We start from the raw sequence: 26,727 nt of genomic DNA on the forward strand, positions 1-26,727 counted from the left end.
CCCCTCTGTAGATCGCGGCGCAAACAGAGTGCCCCACATCTGGGGCTGGCCTGGACTGCTGGGCTCAATTATTAGCATTAAACCTAAGACCAAGTTTTGGGGAAGCATGTGGGTAACCCTGTTAAAGCTGTGTAGATAAACAGCAGAGAACTTTCATAAAGAGCTTCGTAGATCCTTTACCAGGGGTAAAGCAGATTTACAGCAATGGGGTTTTGCTTCTGGAAGGTAAACCCTCCTAGGGTCATGATTTACCCGTTGGAAGAGTTGCACGGTTGCGTCAACGCAAACCCATCGACTACCACCAAGCTTACTCGAGAATGTATACGCCTCGGGAGCCAACCCGTTTTTCTAAGCTTCAAAACCTCAGTATTCCAGGTTAAATTGCGTGTTGGCACTTTTGGTGATAAATAAAATTGGGTTTGGGGTTTGCGAATTTGCGTTTTCGGCCTCGAAAAGGTTCATATGCACACTGCCTTGAATTAGTCAATGCGTGGTCCCATTCTCCCTTCAGGATCTCCTTCATGCCAGAAGCGTGAGGAAGGCAGTACTCTATTCAGCACTGCCTCTTGTTTTGGCTCCGCCTCCCGAGGCAGCCATTTTGGAGGGGTGCTCACCAACCGCTCTCAACATTCCAAGAAGACTGGGGACTTCTGCTGTGGCCTCACGCCAGAATCCCCCAACCGACAGTCCCTGTGGGCTCTCTTGTGGCCGCTCACTTGGAAATGTGCCCAGCAGGGCAAAATGGCTGACTTTGGCTCAAGACCCGCTCTCTGTACTCAGCCTTTACGGGTTCTATGTGAACGCAGCTGTTTTATTTTCCCGCTTTGAGTAAGCGGACTTTTATGCCTGCAACTGCGTGTTTCCCGAATATAAGACAGTGTCTTATATTAATTTTTGCTCCCAAAGATGTGATATGTCTTATTTTCAGGGGATGTCTTCTTTTTCTGTGTTCTGTTCGTCGAGCATGCTTCCAAACAAAAACTTTGCTACGTCTTACTTTCGGGGGATGCCTTATATTTCAGCAAAACCTCCACTACGTCTTATTTTCAGGGGATGTCTTATATTCGGGGAAACAGGGTAAGAGTACGTGGCACCAGTACCACCAACCACTGCACAAAACAGCCCTGCAGTATTGAACGATTCTGGCAGTACAGGAAACACTGTCGTTCCAGAGACCACAGAGAGGCAGAGGTGTTTTAACAAGTATTATTCAATTACATCACTTCACCCGGCGAATACGAGGCGTTGCCATCCTCCACGACAACGCGCCGCATACGTCTTTTACCACCACACATAGAGTTATGGTCCCTCTTCCACATGTTAAGAGGAATGGGAAGGGGCAGGTGAGGGGTTGCAGGGATCGTGTCAGCAGTGGGACAGTGGGGGCTCCTCCTCCTCCTGATATCCACCCCCCACCTCAATGAGAAGAAGAGCCCCACCCCGCCTTGGCTGCGTCCATCCTCCACGCGAGGACAGAGGTAACCAATTTTAGGCGCCCCCCCCTCCCCCTGCCCCAACTACGAAGTGGCCAAATTTACTTTGTGCAAGTCACTGATTCAGGGAATGGGTGACAGATGAGCTGGGAGGGGGTTAAGAGGCAGGATCTCGACTGGTTTCTCTCTCTCTCCCCCTCTCATTCTAGGGACTGCAGCATCAGCAGTTGCTTCAAGACCTTCGTCTGGCTGGTCTCCCGGATCTCGCCGGCTAAGAACATCTCATCCACCACCGTGTAAACCTGCAGCCCGAGAAAAAAAAAAGGGTTCTTCTAGAGCAGAAGCAAAGGGAAGGGAGGCGACCCGGGGAGCGACAGGCATTCGGACTGTGCTGCCCCCCCCCCCCCTGCCGCCATTCATGGGGAGCCTTTCCAACCAGCAAGAAGCCAGGCATAGTCGGCCTCGGGCACTAAAGAGTCCCAAGGAGAACAGAGACACGGAATTTCTCCCGCCCAGCACCCCCCTGGCGGAGTTACAGGTCTTGCTCAAGAGGTGCTTCCAGCTGGCCATTAGCATGGACAAAAGGGTGGCTTCAGAGTCTGACTTTAATGTCACTAGAACCAGGGGGGCATTCATTGCTGGAAATGCACAGAGTGAGGGCGGGGGGGAAAGAATTGGGACTAATAGCGGAAACACTTCTTCCGCGCCAGCGTGTGATTGTGTTGGAATATGCCATGCCACAGAGGAGGTGGTGATGGCCACTCCACACTGATGATAGCTTTACAAAGGGGCTTGAGACCAGATTGATGGAGGAGAAGTCGATCTATGGCTGCACCAATCTTGCTCCTCCTTGATCACACCAAGTTTGAAAGAAAGGCCTTGCGACCAGACCAGATTAGCTCCAGGGCAGCAGCAGCAGAAGGCCCTTGCTTTCACATCCTGCATTAGTGAGCTCCCAAAGGTATCTGGTGGGCCACTGCGAGTAGAAGAGCTGGACTAGATGGACTCTGGTCTGATCCAGCTGGCTTGTTCTTATGTTCTTAAGGCCCTTGCTTTCACCTCCTGCATGTGAGCTCCCAAAGGCACCTGGTGGGCCACTGTGAGAAGCAGAATGCTGGACTAGATGGACTCTGGTCTGATCCAGCAGGCTAGTTCTTATGTTCTTATGACTTGGAGGTCCCGCTGCGCATATCCCCCAGGCCTCTTGCCCCCCACTGAGACCCTCATTCCTCTGTTTCCACAGCAGATGAGCACCTCCTTGCGTGAACAGCATCCTTCCGAGGTACGAAGCCTGGCCAAGTCCCCGGGTATTTCTGCTTCCACAACTCACCTCTCTTCCAATTTGCACGGCTGCCTGGATGCCCTGCCCTCTACCGTGTTGTCTTTTCAGTGCCCGTATTTCACCCCCTGCTACTCTCAGGTGCAAGAAAACACCAACAAAAGGGAATCCTCTCCCTTCAGCAGCGGAATCAAACGCACCGCCCTCTGCAAAATCCTGCCTCGAGGCAGCAGCCGAGTGCCGGGGCTTGCTTTAAAAAGGCCCTGCGTAGGGATGGGGGTGTTACTCCAGCATGATGGAAGAACCAGGCTCAGAAACCCACCTTGTAGAAGTTGAAGACAAGGTCAAGTTCACAGACGTTGTGGAAATGATTCATTTCAAAGAGCCTGGACAAAGAAGGCATGAAAAGGCCTGCGTGAAGAAAGGACCACCCGGAGGAAAGGTTCGTTGGATTCCACCGAGCTCTTAGTAAAATTCAGAGTTTACAACTGCCAGATCTCCTATGGCGGTGATGAGTAGGTGCTACACAGGGACCCGAGGTGCCCCAGAATTGCAACCCAAAACCCACTTAATTTATAGCATAAAGTGCCAGCATGAGCAATTTAACCTGCATACTGAAGGTTTTAGTTTAGAGAAAAAGCGGTTAAAAGCCCGGATGATGCGTTGCACCAGGGTAAAAGCTTGGTTTGCAAGCTCTTCCAATGGGTGAATCATGACCCTAGGAGGCTTTATACGGAAGCAAGCCCATTGCCAGCATGGCGAGGCTTACTCCCAGGTAAAGGATGGCGCTTTAGTTCTTAGCCATATGAAAATCGAATTAGGATTTAGCGAACTTAACAGGGTTGCACCTACACTGCTTCCCAAAACTAGGTCTTAGGTTTAAATGCTAATAATGTCCGAGGCCAGCGGCCGGAACCAGCAGCCCTAGATGTATAGGGGTGCAGGGGCACTGTTTAGCGATGCCCACAGAGAAGACTCTGAAATTCTGCCACCCTCGGGGCACCGTGTATAGGTTAGCCATCAGTTACATCCACTTACGCTGTCTATAGCCTTTCCACAGGAGATCTTGCTTGCAACTGCAACTCCTGGGCTACTAAGGCTGAATTGGAACCAACAACCAAAATGCGATTGCAAATGGGGAATCCGGGGCTGAGCCCACTTGGCCTGTCCAGCTCAAAGATGGACTCATTTACAGCATTCGTGGGCTTTCCAAGCAAGAATCTGAGAGGAGAGGAGGGTGTGGTGCGTAGGAGTTTTATAGTCAGTAGCCTGAATGGCCCCTGCAAAGACATTTGTGGAGCACCTTGCAGATATGTAGTCAGGAATTGGAAGCAATTAAAGCGGTGCTTTTCCATGGGAGGCCGCATAAGAGAGCAGAAAATATTGTGGAGGAGCCGGGCCAAGAACGAACTCAATTCTGCATAATATTTATTGTATTCCTTTATATAAAAAAGCAGTAAATAGCATTGTTTTGACAAGCAGGCAAGACTAGTATGCTAAAAGTTATGCAATGAAAAAGTGAGGTTGCCTTCCAAAAAATGTAATTTATTCACACAAATTTCTCAAAACAATGGTAGACAAAATGTTAACATTTTTTACTATTTGTGACTCATACGGGCCAGTCAGGGTCATCCGGCGGGCCAGATGTGGCCCGTGGGCCGTATAATGCCCAGGTCTGCCTTAGTCCAATGGAAAGACAACGTTAAAATGTTTCAGATAAATAATGTATTTTGGAACTGTGACTGCAGCCTTCTTCATGCTTGTGGGGGAGCAGAGTGGTAGAATAGACAGTGCCCCCTTCTGGCTGAGATAGAGCACTGCACACCCAGCTCTGCTCTGAATATTCTCCGCATGCAGAAAGTCAGAAAGAAAGGGGGGTCAAAACTTCCTGGACTCATTTCCTTGTTTGCAGTAAGGGTTTTTTTTGTAAGAGGGAATTTTAAATAGCCCTTTGGGGATGGGGCAGTATATTAAATCCGACAGACAAAATAAAATAAAGCTGAAAATTACCACTTGGGAGTCTGAAGCGGCACAGACCATTCGGCTCACTGGGGGCTTTAGAAGAAGAAGAAGAGTTTGGATTTATATCCCCCCTTTCTCTCCTGCAGGAGACTCAAAGGGGCTGACAATCTCCTTGCCCTTCCCCCCTCACAACAAACACCCTGGGAGGCTGAGAGAGCTCCGACTGTGAGCTACCCCAAAGGTCACTGGCGCTGGCATGTGTGGGAGTGCACAGGCTAATCTGAATTCCCCAGATAAGCCTCCACAGCTCAGGCGGCAGAGCAGGGAATCAAACCCAGTTCCTCCAGATTAGATACACGAGCTCTTAACCCCTATGCCACTGCTGCTCCTTTACTCTTTCATTCAGAGCTTGTCGGTTACAAGTAGACTGCCTCTGTTCAGGTTACTGAAGTGATTGAAATCGAGGGGATTCACATGAAGCGAAAACTGCGGGGAAAAGGAGGAAATTATCTGCTCATAAAGACCCAGCATGTCAGGAAGAGCATGGAACTGAAAACATATCCCCCAGGAGTCAGCTGTGGGGTTGTGCGTTTGTTTGTTTTTTTCTATCATACAGAAGCATTTGATCATGCGGTTTCTTGCTGTGGGTGCGTGCACACAATCCAAAATGATAGATATACCTCCACAAAATTGTGAATGGCTTCCAGGTAGGCCAGATTATTGTCGTTCACATCCACACAAATGCAGAAGTAGAGCCCTGCGTAACGTCTGTAGATTATTTTGAAGTTGCGGAACTGAAAGAGAGGAGGAGCAGTGAAAATTCCCGTCACCACACAGAGGCTCTCACTGGGCCTTGCTGCAGAAAGCCAAGGACTTAGGCAGAAGGCTTGAGTCACGCAAAATGGGAGGGCTACTTTCCTGGCAGGAGAGAGAAACCGTAGCCATTTGGCCAACTAAGTTTCCATCTATCCAAAGGTTACAAGAATTTCCCCATGAAGAGGGCCAGAGTCCGTCTTGCTGGCTGAGCAACAGGGAATTCCAGTGTGTGGGGAACAGCTTCGCAATCAGAATATTTTCAAACTTTGTCCCCCAAAGCAAGAAAAATGCAGGAAAAACCTGAAGCAGAGATGGGATCCAGCAGGTCCCCACAGGTTCCCGAGAGTAGGTTACTAATTATTTGTGTGTGCCGAGAGGGGGTTACTAATGGGTGATTTTGCCACGTGATTTTGCCTTAGTGACGCCCCTCCTCTCAGCAGTAGCGCGCAGAACTTGAAGCAGTCTAGGAGGTGCACCGGCGTGCGTGGCAGCCTGCGCCCTGCGATGCCTTCGTTTCCCGCCCAAGGACCGGCGCCCAGTGGCTGCGTCCTTGCCACAACCCCTTAGGGAATGCCCGCCCGGAATGCCGGTACGCCCCGTCGTACCTACCATGCAAGCCCACTGGCTGTCTGCAGTTTGAATCCCACCACCATGGGAACCTGTTATTAAAATTTTTGGATCCCACCACTGACCTAAAGCCATATGGACAGTGACTGAAGAAGTTGCAGGAACCCGACAGTGGGTGGTCAAGGTTTAAGAGGTGAGATATATAAGAAACTGGACCTGACATACAACCAAACTAGAAAGAATCGAAGCCTGTACAAGGGGTTTCTTTAAGAGGTGCGGTGTCATGATCAGCCCGTGTTTGGTCCTGCTACGTCTCCTGTGCAGGATGTGGGATCCTTTCTCTCCTCATCCCCCCTCCCTCTTCATTCCTGTGGTTGTATTTGCTGACTCTTTGCACTGTGCTTTCTGAGCAACGCCTTATCAGCTCATTGGACACCTGTTGCTGTAGTTCTGTCAGTAGCGTGGAATGCAGGTTGTTTTGATCCCGAGGGAGGTTGCATCATTTCTGGACCATGGGACTGGAGGGAGCCATTCCCCCTTGGGAACAGGTAGTCAGGGATGGTGTTGTATTGTGACATACTTAGGGGTGATGTGTGGGGGGACATATGAGAATGGCTTTACTGTTTATGCTTAGTCTGGCAGTAGGAGTCTAAATGCTTATTCCTGATGCGGTTTCATAATAAAGATATCCTCTGAACACAGAGTCTTATTATTGGACAGTCCAGGGGGCACAACATTAGGTTTTTCAAAGGTTCGCATGTTGACAATAAGAATCCAGTAAAGAGTCTGGAGGACCGACTTAAAGGCCCCTCAAGGGATAGAGTGGGAGTATAAAAAATCTAAGAAGTGAATATGAATGAATGAATGAATGAATGAATGAATGAAGGAAGGAAGGAAGGAAGGAAGGAAGGAAGGAAGGAAGGAAGGAAGGAAGGAAGGAAGGAAGGAAGGAAGGAAGGAAGGAAGGAAGGAAGGAAGGAAGGAAGGAAGGAAGGAAGGAAGGAAGGAAGGAAGGAAGGAAGGAGCAGGCCCTGAGGCAGCTGGGAGACCGAAGGACCCCCACCCCCACCCCCCTGAGATGAAAAGGAACCAGTGCCTGCAAATGTTACCTCCACAAAGTTGGTGTGCTTCGCATCCCGCACGGTAACAACCGCATGGACCTCCTCGATAAGTTTCTGCTTCTCGTCGTCATCGAACTGCATGTACCACTTGGCCAGACGCGTCTTGCCGGCCCGGTTCTGAATCAGAATAAAGCGGATCTGAAAAGAGAAAGGAACACGAGGCTTTTAGGCAAAAGCATCCGCACTCCTGAAGCTGCCTCACATTGAACCGAACCACCGGCCCACCAAGGTCAACGCTGCCCGCTCTGACCGGCAGCGGCTCTTCAGGGTCCCAGGTGGAGGTTTTTCGCATCATGCTTCACCTGCGCTTTTCAACTGGAGATGGCAGGGATTGAACCGGAGACTTTCTGCATGCCAAGCAGACGCTCTGCCACTAAGGCCGTGATGGCGAACCTTTGGGACTCCAGATGTTATGGACTACAATTCCCATCAGCCCCTTCCAGCATGGCCAATTGGCCATGCTGGCGAAAACTGATAAAGTAATAATCCTAACTATGGAGATATAAGGACCATCAGTCAACTTCCTTTGCTGGCAGGGGCTGATGGGAACTGTAGTCCATACCATCTGGAGTGCCAAAGGAATTGGCCATGCTGGCAGGGGCTGATGGGAACTGTAGTCCATAACATCTGGAGTGCCAAAAGGAATTGGCTATGCTGGCAGGGGCTGATGGGAATTGTAGTCCATAACATCTGGAGTGCCAAAGGAATTGGCCATGCTGGCAGGGGCTGATGGGAATCGTAGTCCATAACATCTGGAGTGCCAAAGGAATTGGCCATGCTTGTGGCAGAGGGGCTAATGGGAATTGTAGTCCATAACATCTGAAGTACCAAAGGTTCGCCACCACTGCACTAAGGCATAGCCCCTTCCACCCTCTCCGAGCTGGCAATGATGGAGAGACACTTTTAGAGCAGGAAGCCCCATTCAGCTCTTTCAGCCAAAAGGATTTCCTTTTAGATTAAGTGCACAAGAGAGCCAAACAACCTGCCCTTGAGAAATCCCAGTCAGTTATTGTTCTGGTTGGGATTCAAGTCCGGTAGTACCTTAGAGGCCAATGAGATTTTGGGAGTAAAAGCTTCCTTTGCCAAATACGCTTCTACTGCAGACTAACGCCACTACCATCCTGCCTGAAGCTGTGTTCTGATCATGAATCATCGATTAGAAGTTCAGAGTTATTACTTATTCAGAGATACACTCAAAGGCGTAGCTAGGGAAAATGGAGCCCAGTGCAAAATCTGAGTTTTGCACACACACCCCGTTTGTTTGTGGGGTTTTTTTTAATTTTTTAGGTTTTTTCAGTTTTTGGCCTGCAGGGGATGCAGTTTTTAGGCTAGAAGCACCAAAAATTCAGGGTATTTTTGGAGATTCTCAGGTTTGGTAAAGTTTGGTTCAGGGGGGCCAAAGTTATGGACCCTCAAAGGTGTAGCCCCCATCTCCTATTAGCTCCCAGTGGAAACAAAGGGGGATGGGGCACCCCCTTTGGGAGTCCATAACTTTGGACCCTCTGAACCAAACCTCTCACCAAACGTAGGTGGTATCATCAGGAGAGTCTCCTAGAGATACCCTGACATTTTGGTGCTGCTAGCCTAGCAACCTAAGCCCCACCAGGCCAAAAGAATTGAAAAAAACCTAAAAAAATACAAAAACACAAACCTGAATTTTGCATGGGGTTTTCCCAGGTGCTTGGCGCCGATTACAACACACACACCCCTGGTCCCCTTGTAGCTTCGCCTCTGGATACACTTGGCCAGCCTTCTGGTAATTCTACTGATCGACTACAGTAGGAATGACTGAATCAGCTAAATCCCTGCCAAAACATGAAATTATCCAGGAAAGCAGATTGGATCTGCAAGTCATGCTTAGATAGAACAAGCTGCCTTCTCTGTGTGTGTGTGTGTGTGTGTATGGATGTTCTGTGCTTGTGGAAGCCTTTAATTCTTTGATTAACTGATTCCAAACAACACGCAACTGTGCCAGAGACTACTGGCCTGCAGTTGATCTCATGCATGTTTACTCCAAAAGAAGAATGTCAACAAGTTCAGTGGAGCTAACCACAAAGCAAGTGAGCACAGAATTCCAGTTTTAGAAATGAAAAGTCTTTTCAGGACAACATTTTCAGGGGTGAAAGTCCTGCTTCAGAACAGGAAGAAAATATACAGCTGTTAAAAACCGAACAAAAATGTCTCCCCGGCCTCCCTTCGCTTCTCTTTCCAAACTTAACTGTTTTCTTCCGCTTGCTGCATGATTCATTGCTTGGACATATTAGGGGCACTCTAGCTTTATTCAGAAGGATGGAACAAACTTCCCTTCTCTGACTGGCCCCTGCGCCAAGCTCTTCTTTCCGCTTTGTGTATTAATAAAATAGGGAAATGGCCCATCCCGTCAAAATCCGCAGAGAAAGTAACTGGTGACTCATTATTTGCTCCGTCAAACATGAACAAAATGTCATTGCGGTAATCAGGAGAATATGCCGGTGGCCGTAGCTTTTTGGGAAGGAGGCCACACGTAAGGCTTGAAAGCTACACCCCAGCAAGTTCCAATGAACCAACCTAGCACAGTGGTGGCGAACCTTTGGCACTCCAGATGTTATGGACTACAATTATTATTATTATTATTATTATTATTATTATTATTATTATTATTATTATTATTATTATTATTATTATTATTATTATTATATTTATATTTATAAACCGCCCTCCCTCAAAGGGCTCAGGACTCCCCCGAAAGGCTTATGGACTACAATTCCCATCAGCCCCTGCCAGCATGACCATGCTGGCAGGGGCTGATGGGAATTGTAGTCCATAACATCTGGAGTGCCAAAGGTTCGCCACCTAGCATGACAAAGATGACCACGACAGAGGCGTAGAAAGGGGGGGAAAGCGACCGGTGCATCCTCTGCCCCCGCCCCGGAACGCCCCACCACACCCCTACAGGGGCACCCCCCTGGTGTGTCGCGCCCTCCCCCTGCCCCCTTGGAGCTGCACCTCTGGACCACGAGCCCCTGCAAGACGGATTATATATCATCATTCAGGCCCTCGGGTGTCAGTCCAAAGACAAGGAGCAATCAAAGGGCCGCATCAGTCACAGGAGATCAAGAATAAGGCCAAGGCTGATTTCCACCCTTGGCCTTACTTGTTTATCTCCAGTCCAAAGACAGCCACACAAAAGACCACTCTCTGAGAGTTATGAACTCACTGCCTGTGCCCTGTGTAGGTTGGTCATTCCAGCACTGCCATCTCAGCTCTCAGAATAGGTTAGTTCATGCACTAGATTTGGTAAGGTAATCAAGATGATTATTATTATTATTTATTAATTAAATAAATAAATATACCGCCCCATCCCCGAAGGGCTCTGGGCGGTGTACAACATAAAACCATAAAACCATCATAAATACAATTAAAAACAGCAGTTACTTCCTAGGAAACCTTATTTAACTTAAACTCAACTTAATCCTCCTAAAAAAAAGGAGGGGGGAGACAGTGGGTCTGGATGATATTGAGAACCCATGGAATGGGGGTGGGGGCACATTCAGCAGCTGGCCTCTGCAAAGGCCCGGTGGAACAACTCAGTCTTACAGGCCCTGCGGAAATCACCAAAGGTCCGCGGGGCCGGACAACTGGAGGAGAGTGTTCCACCAGGCGGGGGCCAGAGCCGTAAAGGCCCTGGCCCAAGTGGAGGCCAGCCGCATCATCGAGGGGCCAGGGATCTCCAGTAGGTTGGCCTCTGCTGAGCACAGAGGTCGAACCGGGACATATGGAGTATGTACTTTTATGAACACAGGATGCACAATCCGCATGTGTGCAGAAACCAACACATCTAAGTCTATGCACACACACCCCGCCCGGCAAGACCTTAAGGCCTGGGCCAATTCAGAAAATGTTATACACATTTGACAAGTACGTCAACCCTCTGCATCCAAAGAGGCTCACAAAAGAAGACGACAAGTATTCAGTCATTCTGAAGCGTCGGCGTCTGTCATTCTTCATAACGCCGTGGTGGCGAACCTATGGCACTTCGGATGTTCATGGACTACAATTCCCATCAGCCCCTGCCAGCATGGGGTGTAGTCCCATAACTATCTGGAGCTGGAACTCACCACCACCTCAAACCCCAGCGTTTTTCCAACCTTTTCGATGTCATGGTACCCTTGACCTCACTTTTCATATCTCACGGTACCCCTGCCATCCTCCGCCCACCTTCCCCTCCTAGTTCCCCTGCTTGCTACCCCCCACCTTCCCCTCCCAGGGTGAAGGCAAGCACAGGGGGTGGGAGGAAGTGGCTGCTGACCTTGCGGCAGGCCCTGCCCCCTGGGCCAGCTTCTTATCCTTGCTGGTGCCGGCGGGAGACCCTGCAAAAGTGAGGGGGCCCGGTAGCATTGCCGCGGTACCCCTGGGATATTCTCGCGGCGCCCCAGGGTACCACGGAACCCTGGTTGGGAATCACTGACATAGGCTATTATGAGATCGCAGTCCAGAGGACCAATCCCAGGACTGGAAACTTGCCCCAATTCTAGGAAGAAGTCGTCCCACCATCCTCGATATACTTCTCCCCTGTCCTAGATCGGAGTAGGAAAAAGAAAGGCTCTGGGGTCAGCTTGTCAACACAACACACACAAGCCTTTATTGGCATATAAAACAGGACAAAATTTTAAAACAAAACAAGGTTGAGAAATACAGTTAAAATTACTAATTTCCGGTATAAAATTTGCAACAGTTTCACAAAAGAGGCACATCAGAGCTGTTCAGAGTTAGATTGGGTATCTTATAACACTCAATGCACTGAGAACATTGCAAGAAAGTGGAATTCTTGTATTTCATGTATCCTTATTGTATTTAGGGCATAGAAACAGAGAATGGTCAAGTGTTTCAACCGTAGTCACATCACATGAACAAACTCTTTGGGTCAGCTCGTCCTTGAAACATTCAAAGGCTTCAATGGACGTGTCATATTGGAGATGCAGGCACCAGCAGCCTCACAAGTCCAGAATCCCACTCAGCACACCCTACTTCATAGGTGTCAAACTCGCGGCCCTCCAGATGTTATGGACTACAGTTCCCATCATCCCCTGCCAGCATCAATGCTGGCAGGGGATGATGGGAACTGAATCCATAACTCTGGAGAGGAACGCGAACACCTATTCTAATACTTTGAAGGACGGGATCTCTTCTTTGGACGTTGCAGATGGCGTCTGCTTTCCTGAAGCAAAACAAAATCCTAGCAGAAGAGCCTTAATATATGGGCCTTGGACCTGTAAAGGGTAAGTTGCTTCACTTATTGGGCTACGATTACATGTGAAGCTATTACATTTGTCTGGATTACAAATAAAATGTTACTGCAGATAGCTATTCTGGTGTAACTGCTGGACACATGTAACAACAGATGGGGCACTTCTATGGAAAAGAAGTAAGAGAAGTGGGAATTGCACAATCTTCAAACCGAAAATGTCCTTGACGCAACCTATCATCGGAGATCCTTCCCCACAAGAATTTGCTACAGAGGAAATTCCACAGCCTTATGGACAGTCGTACTCCCTTAGCATTGCAATTCAGTGGGAAGGCCAGGGTGGAGTTTTTGCATGTGTGGGCGAATTAAAAAATATACTATTAAGCAAATCCTGTGCTGTTTGCTTAGACCAGTGATGGCGAACCTTTTCGGGACCGAGTGCCCAAATTGCAACCCAAAACCCACTTGTTTATCGCAAAGGGCCAACATGGCAATTTAACTTGAATACTGAGGTTTTAGTTTAGAAAAAACGGTTGGCTCCGAGGTGCATGTTACACAGGAGTAAGCTTGGTGAAGCAACTGTGCAATGCTTCGAATGGGTGAATCACGACCCTAGGAGGGTTTACTCAGAAGCAAGCCCCATTGCCAGCAACCGAGCTTACTCCCAGGTAAAGGATTGTGCCCAGGCCAGCCTAGATGTGTGTGTGTGTGGGGGGGATTTTCCGCTCCCCCCAATGACGAACTCTGTGCACGTGTGCCCACGGAAAGGGCTCTGAGTGCCACCTCTGGCACCTGTGCCATAGGTTCGCCACCACTGGCTTAGACTTATGAAAGCCCTGCTATATTTTGGGCAAAAAACAAACAATCATTTTGTGCACCATTCTAGAAACCGAGTGGCCCAGAAAAGAAGTCTCGTCCAAAACTCTGCGGCAAGAAAGAGTCACAGCTGCCTCCCTAAGAAACTCAGTGGCTTCCAATAGTCTAACTTTGTGCAACATCAGCCTCACCAAGAAATACTTTACTGAAGAAGAACTGAATTAGATTATTGGGAGCTTTGGGGTTGGGTGTCATCAAAATACAGGCAATGTCCTGCTCTCCATTTCATTATCCAAGTCCCTAGGCAGACATGCCTGCCTTGGTTCCGAAGCAATGCTTAGAGACTGCGGTCAGGCAATGGATGCAGGACAAGCTAAAGCTGAATCCAGACAAGACAGAGGTAAAGCAGGTTGGAACAACTGATATTCCAGAGGGGTTAAATCCACTTGTCCTAGATCAGTGATGGTGAACCTTTTCGAGACCGATTGCCCAAATTGCAACCCAAAACCCACTTATTTATCGCAAAGTGCCCACACGGCCATTTAACCTGAATACTGAGGTTTTAGTTTAGAAAAAAACGTTTGGCTCCGAGGCGTGCGTTACTCAGGAGTAAGCTTGGCGGTAGTCGGTGGCTTTGCTTTGAAGCAACCGTGAAACTCTTCAAACGGGTGAATCAAGTCCCTAGGAGGATTTGCTCAGAAGCAAGCCCCATTGCCAGCAACCGAGCTTACTCCCAGGTAAAGGATCGTGCTTTAGTTCTTTGTATGAAAATCAGTGGGGTTTAGCAGCGCTTAACAGGGTTACCTACACTGCGTCCCCAAAACTAGGTCTTAGGTTTAATGCTAATAATCGAGCCCAGTGGCTCAGGCCAGCCTAGATGTGTGGGGGGGGGGCACTCTGTTTGCATGTGCCCACAGAGAGGGCTCTGAGTGCCACCTCTGGCACCCGTGCCATAGGTTCGCCATCACTGTCCTAGATGGAGTAACATTGGCTTTTTCAACGCTTGGGGTGCTCATGGACCAGGAGCGCCGTCTGTTGGCTGCATCTGATTCACCTGCTCTCCAGTTCCCCAGACCCAGTTCATCTGGCCACGCTGATCCATGCTTCTGTAACCTCGCGGTCGGACTACTGCAATGTGCTCTTTGTGGCTCCACCCCTGAAGAAAACTCCCGCTGGTGCAGAATGAGGCAGCCTGTTGCCCTTTTTGAATCAGCTGCATTGGCTGCTGGTCTGTCCCCACTTTCAATTCAAAATGCTGGCGATGACTTTGAGAGCCCTTTGAGACTCAGAGCCTGTATCTTGGAAAGACTGGCTCCTGTCACATGTCCCTGGGCAACAGGCACCCCCGTCTGCTGGTTGTCCCCCACTCAGGGTGGTCTGCCTGGCATTGGCCAGAGTGCAGGTCCTTTTCCATCATGGCTCCAGCTCTGTGGAACGGGGTCCTTGAAGAAGTGGCAGAAGATCTTCAGGGGTGCCGCAAGGTCTGCTTGTTTGCCAGGGTTTTTGAGGGGATTTGAGTGGTAGAGAAGAAGAAGAATTTTGGATTTGTACCCTGCCTTTCTCTCCTATAAGGAGACTCAAGGCGGCTTACAAGCTCCTTTCCCTTCCTCTCCCCACAACAGAGACCTTGTGAGGCAGGCGGGGCTGAGAGAGGTCCAAAGAACTGTGACTAGCCCAAGGTCACCCAGCAGGAATGTCGGAGTGTGGAAACACATCTGGTTCACCAGGTAAGCCTCTGCCACTCAGGTGGAGGAGTGGGGAATCAAACCCAGTTCTCCAGATTGGAATCCACCCGCTCTTAATCGCCGCACCATGCTGGTAGGCATCTTAAGGGGGAGGGGAGATTTGAAGTGTGCTACTTCATTGTTTTTAACTGGAATTGCTTTTTTCATTTTTATTTTAAGCCATCCTGAACTACAAGGAAAGGTGGAGAATAAATATTTTAATGAGTAAATTATTTAATAAAACCTGAAACATCTCCCCAAAAATATGTTTTTCAAAAGCTGCAGTTTACTCCACTTATATCAGTGGTGGCGAACCTATGGCACGGGTGCCAGAGGTGGCACTCAGAGCCCTCTCTGTGGGCACACGCAAACAGAAGCCATCCCCCCCCCCCACACACACACATCTAAGCTGGCCTGGGCTGCGGGGCTCGATTATTAGCATTAAACATAAGACAGGTTTGTTTCCCCACTCATCCACATGAGGCCTGCTGGGCAACGTTGGACTAGTCACAGTCCTTCTGAACTCTCTTGACTCCTTTCCCTTCCTCTCCCTGTAAGGTGTCTGTTACAGGGAGAGGAAGGGAAATCTGTGTTAGCTGCCTATGGTTGAGAAAAACAGCAGGTAAATTCAAACTTTTTTTCTCTTCTTCCAAGACCGGGGTACATCAAGACCGGGGTACATCAAGGAGCAGCAGTGGCGTAGCGGCTAAGAGCAGTGGCTAAGAGCAGGTGCAATCTGATCTGGAGGAACCGGGTTTGATTCCCAGCTCTGCCGCCTGAGCTGTGGAGGCTTATCTGGGGAATTCAGATTAGCCTGTGCACTCCCACACACACCAGCTAGGTGACCTTGGGCTAGTCACAGCTTATTGGAGCTCTCTCAGCCCCACCCGCCTCACAGGGTGTTTGTTGTGAGGGGGGAAGGGCAAGGAGATTGTCAGCCCCTTTGAGTCTCCTGCAGGAGAGAAAGGGGGGATATAAATCCAAACTCTTCCTCTTCTTCTTCTTACCTCTCTCAATCCAAATATTTTTAACGTTGAAGAGACAATATTCAAGATGGCTCACAATAATATCTAAAAATATCTAACTATATCATAAACAATGACAAGTGAGTGACATGAAGTTGCAACCAATTTATGCCAACCCCTCCTGTGGTTTTCCAAGGCAAGAGATGTTCGGAGGTGGCTTGCCATTGCCTGCCTCTGCGTAGTGACCCCAGATTCCCTTGGTGGGCCCCCTTCCAAGCCCCACCCCTGCTTAGCTCCCACATTCCAACAAGGTTGGTCTCGTCTGGCCAATTCAGATAGCATAAAATAAGAGACCTGTTGTAAAAACACTAATACATTACTTGCTTATTACGTTACCAAAAACAGTGACGGGTCAAGATCCAGACGATTCAGCGGTGGTACTATCACGCGTGTGGGCCAGAAGGGGGATACGAGAGGGATACCAGATTAACTCTATTACCGCGTTTCCCCAAAAATAAGACAGTGTCTTATATTAATTTTTGCTCCCAAAGATGCGCTATGTCTTATTTTCAGGGGATGTCTTTATTTTTCTGTGTTCTGTTCGTCAGGCATGCTTCCCAACAAAAACTTTGCTACATCTTGCTTTCGGGGGATGCCTTATATTTCGCACTTCAGCAAAACCTCTACTACATCTTATTTTTTGGGGATGTCTTATATTCGGGAAAACAGGGTAGTAACCTCCCCAAACACTAACTAACCCTATTAGTAACCTCCCCAAACCCTTTGGGTTTTTACAGTTTGTATAATTACGTCAGTGTACAAAACAGTTCAAACTGTAAGACTGAGGTCATGCTTTTGTTTTATAGGATTCTCTTTCCGTTTGGGTCAGGAAGGGCGTCACGAAATAAGGTTCAAAATAATCCAGTAAGCCACAGGCCACCCGAGAAGTGGTTTCTTTGCAGCAACAGAGATAAGCAGGCCCGGCAGGCTGCAAATGCTAAGGCACCTTATATCAGTGATGGCGAACCTTTGGCACGGGTGCCAGAGGTGGCACTCAGAGCCCTCTCTGTGGGCACGCGCAGAGTTCATCATGTGGGGGTGGGAATCACCCTCCCACACACACATCTAGGCTGGCCTGGGCCGCTGGGCTCGATTATTAGCATTAAACCTAAGACCTAGTTTTGGGGATGCAGTGTAGGCAACCCTGTTAAGCGCTGTTAAACACCACTGATTTTCATGCAAACTAAAGCACAATCCTTTACCTGGGAGTAAGCTCGGTTGCTGGCAATGGGGCTTGCTTCTGAGTAAACCCTCCTAGGGCCGTGATTCACCCGTTCGAAGAGTTGCATGGTTGCTTCAAAGCAAAGCCAACAACTACTACCGTGTTTCCCTGAAAATAAGACAGTGTCTTCTATTAATTTTTGCTCCCAAAGATGCGCTATGTCTTATTTTCAGGGGATGTCTTCTTTTTCTGTGTTCTGTTCCGTCGGGCATGCTTCCAAACAAAAACTTTGCTACGTCTTACTTTCGGGGGATGCCTTATATTTCACACTTCAGCAAAACCTCTAATACGTCTCATTTTCAGGGGATGTCTTATATTCAGGGAAACAGGGTACCAAGCTTACTCCTGAGTAATGCATGCCTCGGAGCCAACCATTTTTTCTAAACTAAAACCTCAGTATTCAGGTTAAATTGTCATGTTGGCACTTTGCGATAAATAAGTGGGTTTTGGGTTGCAATTTGGGCACTTGGCCTCAAAAAGGTTCGCCATCACTGCCTTATATGTTCCACCAGCTAGCAAACATAACGGATTCACAGCCAGACTAACAAGCACGGTCAGGTTATTCAGTCCATTTCCTGCTTCAGGCGCTTCCGGCCTCCTTTTACCCCAAAACTGGGGAACCCATGACAACCCCCCCCCCCTTCCCTTGGAGCTTACCATGGCAACAGTGTCTTTAGGTCCAGGCTGAGAGCAGGATCCACGGCTGTCTCCCCCACCAAGACTTTACTGACACTTCCCACCGGATATCCGGTTGAGAATCTCTCTTCCCCTTCGTATGCCGGTCATTGTAGTATCCGAAGAGACTAACCGCGCTGCATGCCGGGACCTGTAGTTTCTTCGAACACGGCCGTGGGAAAAAAAATCAAGGCTGCGGGGTACCCGTTGTCTCCAGCAGGGGGCACTCGTGCTACATGGCTGCGACGCAAAGCCGGGGAGTTGTCTGGAGGAACGAAGCCGACTGCCTGGCACTTCGGGCGGCGTCGGAGCCTGACTTTAGCCCCCAGCTTGGAAAGGCCTAGTAGGCCCTCAGGGGGCAAGTCGGCCAAAGTGGGCAGGGTCCTCCCAGCAGAGAGAACATGGTTGGAAACTGTGGCCTGGCCTCCTGAGGAGGAAGGCGAAGAAAAATCTTTAACTTGCACATGCTAATTATATTAACATGTTCATTTCGCTTTATGAAGCCAGCACTTCTGCTGCCTCTTTTGCATGCCCTTGTGAAATAAAAAATGCATAGTGAATTATAATACTAGAAAGCACGTTTTTGTCTCTCTTTATCACCATGGAGCTCAGAGAGAACTACGTGGTTTGGGTTGCCAGACTCCAGGTGGTGCCTGGAAATCTCCTGGAATTACAGTGACTCTCCAGAATACCAAGATCACTTCCTGGGAGCAGCAGTGGCGTAGCGGCTAAGAGCAGTGGCTAATAGCAGGTGCACTCTGATCTGGAGGGACCGGGTTTGATTCCCAGCTCTGTTGCCTGAGCTGTGGAGGCTTATCTGGGGAATTCAGATCAGCCTGTGCACTCCCACACACGCCAGCTGGGTGACCTTGGGCTAGTCACAGCTTCTCGGAGCTCTCTCAGCCCCACCTACCTCACAGGGTGTTTGTTGTGAGGGGGTGTTAGAAACGTGGGTCCAAGGACCCTCAAAATAATCTGGACAAAGTTGGTGAAGCAGGTAACAAAGCTTTTATTGGTTTACGGTCTTGCAAGATCGGGTGTCCACCCAGTAGTAGGCACACCCTTCCTTTGTTCTACAACAGTTTATAATACTTCTTCAGGACCACCCAATCCCTCCCTCACTTCTCCATTGGCTAGGAGATGAGGGCCATAGCCTATTACAATTCATCTAGGCATACTATGTCATATACCAGGTGGTATCTTCTCCAATTAATACATCTCTATATGGTCATTTCCTGTAATTAATATTTGGTTCTTAGTTGTCAACCCTTCGTTAGTGTCTTCATGATATATATCCATGCACCTGCCACGTCTTTGGTTCCCTTATCTTACTGTGAAGACACCATCATATTTTACCCCTTCATCCAAAGGCCTTCTACCTTGGCACATGATCTTAGCCGCCTATAAGCGGGTACCTCTTGGCACAAGAACCTAGGTCTTCCTGACCCACTCCCCTGCTTTGAAGACACTATCCCAAGCTTGCTAGGGGCCTTTTTTTATCAGCAGGTGTCTGTTTGGCACAAGAACTCATGTTCTATTACTGTTTATGACTATTGAAACCAGGCTTCAGAAGCATCTTAGAAAAAGACTTTAGCTAGAGGCCTTAAGAAGCTTCTGAATGGAGTTTCTGCTTAATAGCACCTACTGATTAGGATCTAGAGAAGCAAGCTGTTTTAGCTATTTTACACTTTAAACTGAGAGAATAACATTTATAGCAGGATTCATTACACATGAAGCATTAGGATACATATATTGAACATGAGTGATTAACATATTCTTTAAGTTTCATTATTTAGCTACAATATAAAAGCATTCAAATATACAAACATGATTATAAACTACTACATCACCACATCACCTATTATTCCCCTCTAACCCTTGACCTTTCTGTTCTTCTGCTAGCTCATTTTAAAGCAGGTGTGCTTTTAATTGGGATATGATAAGAAAATACACAAGTCAAATGGAATATACTAACCATCATACTCCCATCTCTCTTTGAATTCCATCCAACTTAACAGGCTTTATTCAAGTGTAGATACTATACATGGACTTTATATTCAGAGTTCACCTACTAAATCTTGTGATTCTGTGAAGGGTATATTCTTTGTGACTTCTAAATCCAATATTTGTGCACTAAATATGTTTATGTGTGTAGATAACTCAATATAATCTTACACCTTATGAAAACACCTAAAGCTACCTTCTTTTATAACTTATAAGGCAATCATTGTCATTGTCCCGTGTATACTTTATAAAAGTCACACCTCTTTGGCATATGTAAAAGCAACATTTTCATCTATCACAGGGGGAAGGGCAAGGAGACTGTAAGCCCCTTTGAGTCTCCTGCAGGAGAGAAAGGGGGGATATAAATCCAAACTCCTCCTCCTCCTTCTTTCCTTCCTTTTGAGACAAAAGTCCTCCAGTGTAAGTCCTGCCTTGTAAGAAACCTCGTTAAGTGTGGTTTGTCGTCTTCTTCTTCTTCTTCTTCTTCTTCTTCTTCTTCTTCTTCTTCTTCTTCTTCTTCTTCTTCTTCTTCTTCTTCTTCTTCTTCAGTTCCTCTGTTTGGGGTAGGTGGGGGGGAGAGCTGCTTTGGAGAGTGAACTTCGAGGCATTATTTAAACCCCACTAAGATCTCTCTCCAGGTTCCACCTCTAAATCTCCTGGAATTTCCTATCCCAGAGTTGGCAACCCTGGGTGGGTAGCCACGTTGGCTTGCAGCGGAAGCATAACATTCCAAGTCCAGTAGCCCCTTAAAGAGCAAGAAAATCCCCAAGGTACAACCTTTCAAGAGTCAAAGCTCCCTTTGTCTGATGGTTTCCCTCTCCTCTATAATGCTAGGTAGGTATCTATATTTTAAAATAAAGCCATCCTCACAGCAACCCTTTAAGGTAGGTCAGGCTGAAAGAAAGTGACTTGCCAAAGGTTATTTTCAGTAATGTTCGAGCCAAGCAGGGAATTGAACTTTCATCTCATTTAACATTGTAACCGCTCTACGGCTCTGATAAGAAATAATAATTGAATGTTGTCACATTGCGACCAGCTTATTGCAGCGGAGGAGGTTTGCCATCATCTCCCTATGCAATGCAAACCCCAGCTTCCTTGGTGGCCTCCCATCCAAGCACTAACCAGGGCCAACCCGCGCTCAGCTCCCAGCTCTGATTAGTCTGGGCTGGTTAGGCTGCTATGCCACTTTGGCTTGGGAATAATAATAATTATTATTATTTATTAAATTTGATAAACTGTCCACCCCCGACGGGCTCTGGGTGGTGTACAGCAAAACCACAACTAAAACAATGTGCACAATAAATAAGTGATAAATAGTCAAAATACATAACTCAGAATAAGCAGCATTCTAAAACCCATTTTACAGTTGAACTGAGGCTGAGAGAATCCTGCTTTTTCTCTACCGACTCTTGTTTTGGGACAGCTGATCCCTATTGCCCACCTTCACAGGAAGAAGGATGCCTCGTTCGAATGTCATTTATCTTTTCAATCTGGGTTCCGCTCCTGTCTCCAGATTTGGGAGCAGTCTCTAGAAAAGGCCTCTAGATTGTACAAGTAAACAGCCGCATGTGAATGCTAAGTCCCGTGGCCTCCTCCATGACTCTACGTGGAGGTATGTTTTTCACTGTTGCTAGCATCCTCGCAGGGCAATTATCTTTTCCCAGATTAACTTTAACTGGAAAAACAAGCACCCTCTTTGCTTTTACAACAGCACAAAACAGAGCAAAAAGCAGGTGGATTAGATCTGTCGGCAGAGGAGAAAAAAAAAGGGGGGGGGGCTAATGACTTTGCCCTTTACATTTTCATCCTGCGTTTCTTTCAAGGTCCTTGGGTGCCATAGGCAATGATTCTGGATACAGAAATAGGTCAATTATTATAATTGTTTTAATTCAGGAAGGGCATATGCCTAGAACGATTGTGAATTGTGGTCTATACTACTATACATAGCTTAGGGAATTTTGCACCTTTTCTGCACAAGTAATAGGGTTGTACTGTTCAAAACGGTTCACAAATTTGGGTCAAGGACTGTGTATAGCCGTGGTGGCAAACCTTTGACACTCCAGATGTTATGGACTACAATTCCCATCAGCCCCTTCCAGCATGGCCAAATCTGTGTTAGATGCCTATGGTTGAAAAAAACAGCAGGTAAATTCAAACTTTTTTTCTCTTCTTCCAAGACCGAGGTACATCAAGGAGCAGCGGTGGCGTAGGAGGCAGCTGTGGCGTAGGAGGTTAAGAGCTCGTGTATCTGATCTGGAGGAACCGGGTTTGATTCCCAGCTCTGCCGCCTGAGCTGTGGAGGCTTATCTGGGGAATTCAGATTAGCCTGGGCACTCCCACACACGCCAGCTGGGTGACCTTGGGCTAGTCACAGCTTCTCGGAGCTCTCTCAGCCCCACCCACCTCACAGGGTGTTTGTTGTGAGGGGGGAAGGGCAAGGAGATTGTCAGCCCCTTTGAGTCTCCTGCAGGAGAGAAAGGGGGGATATAAATCCAAAACTCCTCCTCCTCCTCCTCTTCTTCTTCTGTATAGCTAACACAACTTTTGAGTTCTCTGCACGACCTCTTTTTGGCACATCTGCATGGACAACATCTGAATGCATATCTGTCTTTTATTTGGACGACTCAGATGCCATGATTCTTGCATATCAATCCTGTGCCTCTTCCAAGAATTCATAGGGGCATATATCTTCCCTTCTCTGTTTTATCCATACAGCCCTATGAGGTCTTTTGGGGGTGAGACACTCAGCCATTAAGTTTGCTGGGAGTGCAAATTTGAACTCAGGCCTTCTGGGTCCTCCCATGCCACACTGGCCATGTTTACTATGCATTTATTTATATTGACATTATTTATAGTCCACCTTCCTCACCGTGGTTCTAAGGCAGGCTACCTAGAGCGAGTCCACTCAGCAAATAGTGAGATAGGATTACAGTCGCAGAACCCACCAGAAATTAACAGAAATACTTGGGGTACCACACTCTGTACCACATACACTGTACTATGCTTAGAAACTGGTCAGAACCTACTTGAAACAAGAGCATGGCTGAATACATTCAAGTATTGGATCAAACGATGTTTTAACTCTGATGAGCGCAGTTTAACATATATTGTGCGCCCAGACCTATTTGCCTCCAAATGGTATCAACTTCTTAAATCAAAAATCCACTCTCTAGGTTTAATCCCCGCCCCTCGGGGATAGGGCGGTATAAAAATCTAATTAAAAAAAAATCTCTGTATGCTGTCACCCAGAGAGATTCTGCAAACCTTAAAAAGCAGACTTCTAGAACAGGAATACCATATCTTGTTGGGCCAAGCAAATAAATCATGCTCACCCCTTTCTGTCGGAATAGTACCAGAACAGGGGCACATAGCCAAATATCTTGAACTATTAACTGAACCCCAACAGAGATGGATTATTACAAGGGCCAGATGCAATACTTTCCCATCGGCCATTACAAAGGGTCGCTACCTATCTATCCCTCTCCAGGATCGGGTCTGTCCAGACTGTAAAAACCAAGTGGAGACTCTTGCTCACATTATACTTGACTGTCCGAAATATGTGGGTATTAGGAATTTCTCTCCTGGGCGGGTCTTAGACACATCTGAAAGAGACTCTGACAACTCTGTTGTGGAGCTTTTGTTAAATAACACAGAGTCTTGGAAAAAGTAGCAAAATTTCTTTTACAAGTGGCAGAATTTTCTAAGTAACGTCCAATGCTAGATACAGTTTATCTGTCTGTGTTTTGAAGGTACTTTTGATTTGTACTTCAGAAATGTCTGTAATGCTCTGGAGCCTATTTTAATATGCCTAACAAAGGTTGTTGTATTGTAAAATTAACAGAACTGAAGCAAAGCATATTAACTTGACCCATGAAATGATGCAGAATGACGCTGCAGAATCTTACTGAACACCGTAGCACAGGCCACACAGTTCTCAGACTGCTCATCCAAGTCAGTCTGCGAATCGTTTAGTACAGTGCAATCCTACTGCTTGCAGAGAAAGGCTGAGAGAATGGGAGCCTTCCTGATTTCCTGGAGCAGGCTGTCCAATACGGAGGGGGCCGCAACAGAGATGAGAGAGAGGGAGGGGGGGGGACGGCTGAATCTAGTAGGGGAGGCCCTGGCTCCCCCCATCCCATCCCCCTGATGTCTGGCTGCTGCCTCCTGCCGTAAGTCAGAGCGTGCTAATTGTTTGCACTATTTATTTATAGTGTCCCAGCATGAGGCCGGCCTGCTGCGGGGAATCAAGATCTGCTTCCCAGCATCTGCTGTGCCAGCCACCTCCCTCTCTAGGCCCTGGAGGGAGGGGGCAGAATCATCCCAGGTACCTTGCTTAACCTACGCTGGAGATGACTTCATCCTAAGGATCGATGAGTAATTTCTCCCAGGCACCAGTCTGCGGCTGGGAGGGGGGGAGGAGAGCAGTTGCATGACGTAGAGGCGACTTTCGGGGTTGTCAGCCGCAGGTGCCCAGGTCGCTTTCCAGAATTTGCAGCCCAAACCCTTTGCAATTTCCCCACCGGCAACAATGCCCAACAGCCCCGAAGAAGGGGGAGAAGACCGGGTTGCCTGCTTCCTCTGGAGCAGCAGTGGCGTATTGGCTAAGAGCAGGTGCACGCTGATCTGGAGGAACCGGGTTTGATTCCCCGCCCTGCCGCTCAAGTTGTGGAGGCTTATCAGGGGAATTCAGATTAGCCTGGGCACTCCCACACATGCCAGCTGGGTGACCTTGGGCTAGTCACAGCTTCTCGGAGCTCTCTCAGCCCCACCTACCTCACAGGGTGTTTGTTGTGAGGGGGGAAGGGAAAGGAGATTGTCAGCCCCTTTGAGTCTCCTGCAGGAGAGAAAGGGGGGATATAAATCCAAACTCTTCTTCTTCTTCTCTGGGGAAATACCTGAAGATTTGGGGGGATGGGGACTGGGAAAGGCCGGGTTTGAGGAGGTCACAGTTCAGTGCAATGCGATGCCACAGAGCCCACACTCCAAAGCTGCCCTTCTCTTGGGGGGAACCGATCTCTGTCATATGCAGATCAGTCTATAATCCTGGGAGGTCTCCAGCCTCCACCTGGAGATTGGCAAGCCTAGGAAGACTCATGGCGTAAGTGGGAAACGAGTTATGGGCTCCTTGGCCAGGCTGGTCTGAGCCCCCACAGGCACACTCTCTGTTGTCCGGCCTTTGGGAAACAGACTCCCAGCAGCCACGGGGCTACTTCCCTGCGTGAGGAAAGCAGGTGGCATTTGTCTTCTGCCCTCCACGCATGGTGTAGAAGACATAAGTGGGGGGGACCCTCCTCAAAGGGAGCAGCAGTGGCGTAGGAGGTTAAGAGCTCGTGTATCTAATCTGGAGGAACCGGGTTTGATTCCCAGCTCTGCCGCCTGAGCTGTGGAGGCTTATCTGGAGAATTCAGATTAGCCTGGGCACTCCCACACACGCCAGCTGGGTGACCTTGGGCTAGTCACAGCTTCTCGGAGCTCTCTCAGCCCCACCCACCCCATAGGGTGTTTGTTGTGAGGGGGGAAGGGCAAGGGGATTGTCAGCCCCGTTGAGTCTCCTGCAGGAGAGAAAGGGGGGATATAAATCCAAACTCTTCTCTTCTTCTTCTGCGGGCTCCATCTTTTGCAGAATCCTTGGACAGGATGATCACAACTGACCAGTGATTTCTCCCACCTGTGGCAGTAAGGGCACCCATCAATGTCCCGGATTCCCGGCGTGGACCAAAAGCGATTGCAGACATCTCTCCGGTGTTGAGTCATGGATCCTGCTTCCAAGCAAGGTGGACTCTTCCCCCTCTTTGGTCAGAAGAAGGCACCAACAAGTGTTACTGTCCCTTCCTGAGGGGCTGGGATTTGAGGGGCAACTCTAAAACAGCCCCAGGGGATTCCCACGTTCCACAGGTGATTCTAGCCCCTCTGCTCCTCTGAAACCTCCTTTACTTGAAGAGGGAGAGGCAAGAGCTACAATATGGAAGATCAAGGGACCACAGACCCACCCTGGACAAAATACAACATTGTGGCTGTCAAGGAATCCATTGGTGTCTCCAGTAACCACGTAGCTTGAAACCGAGTCATTTTGAGAATGGCAGGAACCCCTCTGTAAGCCTCCAAATTGGACCTCTTTCCAGAATTTGCAGCCCAAACACTTTGCAATTTCCCCATCTGCAAAAATGCCCAACAGCCGCGAAGAAGGGGGAGAAGACCGGGTTGCCCACTTCCTAGGGAAATACCTGGAGATGGGGGAGGGGGGGGGCACACACTGGAAAAGGCCAAGTTTGAGGAGGGGACAGGTCTTAGCTATACTACGTGGTTGACTCAAATGGCAATCCAAAGGTGCCCTCTGCAAAGTGCAGCCCCATTGGCTGAAGGGCAAACTTCCCACTGGGCCGCCAGGACGTCCACGGAGTTTGCTTTTTAGTAGGGATGTTTGGACAAAGTTCAGATAGCAGAAGCAGCAGAGTTCTCATCTCACAGCGTGTCAGGCCAAATGAATCATGTTGACCGAAGCCCCGGCCACTGCAAAGGTCAAACGGTTGGTTGAAAAGTAACCGATTTAGGACTCTGTCAGATTGACAGGAAAGGTTCATTGGAATCCCTTCCCGCTTCACTTCTGCAAAGATCTATTTTCAGGTGCTCACAGCTGCCAGTGTTGGAGTACTTGAGAATTCCTGCCTCCTTACTACTAGGTGCAGAGATTTGCGGGGAAGCAAGAATGCAAATAGCTCAGCCCTCTTTCCCCCAATATTAACGCAAAAGATTTTGGAGGAAAAGGTTTGTCCTCTTGAATGGGTGGGTCCCCGTCCAATAAGGCCTCCGCTTCTGCCCGCTCATGAAACAACAACAGGAAACTGCCCTCTTATCAAAA

General features: G+C 48.3%; 1 protein-coding gene across 1 annotated transcript; it reads right to left on the reverse strand.

Moving 5' to 3' along the window:
* Positions 1-1,201: 1,201 nt before the first annotated feature.
* Positions 1,202-17,979, reverse strand: AP2S1 (adaptor related protein complex 2 subunit sigma 1). Its single transcript, XM_048502312.1, has 5 exons — positions 17,847-17,979; positions 7,167-7,316; positions 5,342-5,468; positions 3,035-3,081; positions 1,202-1,735 (listed from the first exon to the last, which is right to left on the reverse strand). Exons 1-5 carry the CDS (start codon positions 17,847-17,849, stop codon positions 1,634-1,636), a joined length of 429 nt encoding a protein of 142 aa, XP_048358269.1. The 5' UTR covers positions 17,850-17,979; the 3' UTR covers positions 1,202-1,633.
* Positions 17,980-26,727: the final 8,748 nt, after the last annotated feature.

The sequence above is a fragment of the Sphaerodactylus townsendi genome, linkage group LG06 (genome assembly GCF_021028975.2).
Source record: "Sphaerodactylus townsendi isolate TG3544 linkage group LG06, MPM_Stown_v2.3, whole genome shotgun sequence".
In the NCBI taxonomy this organism is placed as follows: Eukaryota; Metazoa; Chordata; class Lepidosauria; order Squamata; family Sphaerodactylidae; genus Sphaerodactylus; species Sphaerodactylus townsendi.

Coding starts and splice junctions, on each gene's coding strand:
- AP2S1 (XM_048502312.1), bottom strand. Junction 5,469..7,166: donor AGCACACCAACTTTGTGGAG/GTAACATTTGCA, acceptor CCTCTCTTTCAG/TTCCGCAACTTCAAAATAAT. Junction 3,082..5,341: donor TGTGGAGGTATATCTATCAT/TTTGGATTGTGT, acceptor TTGAAATGAATC/ATTTCCACAACGTCTGTGAA.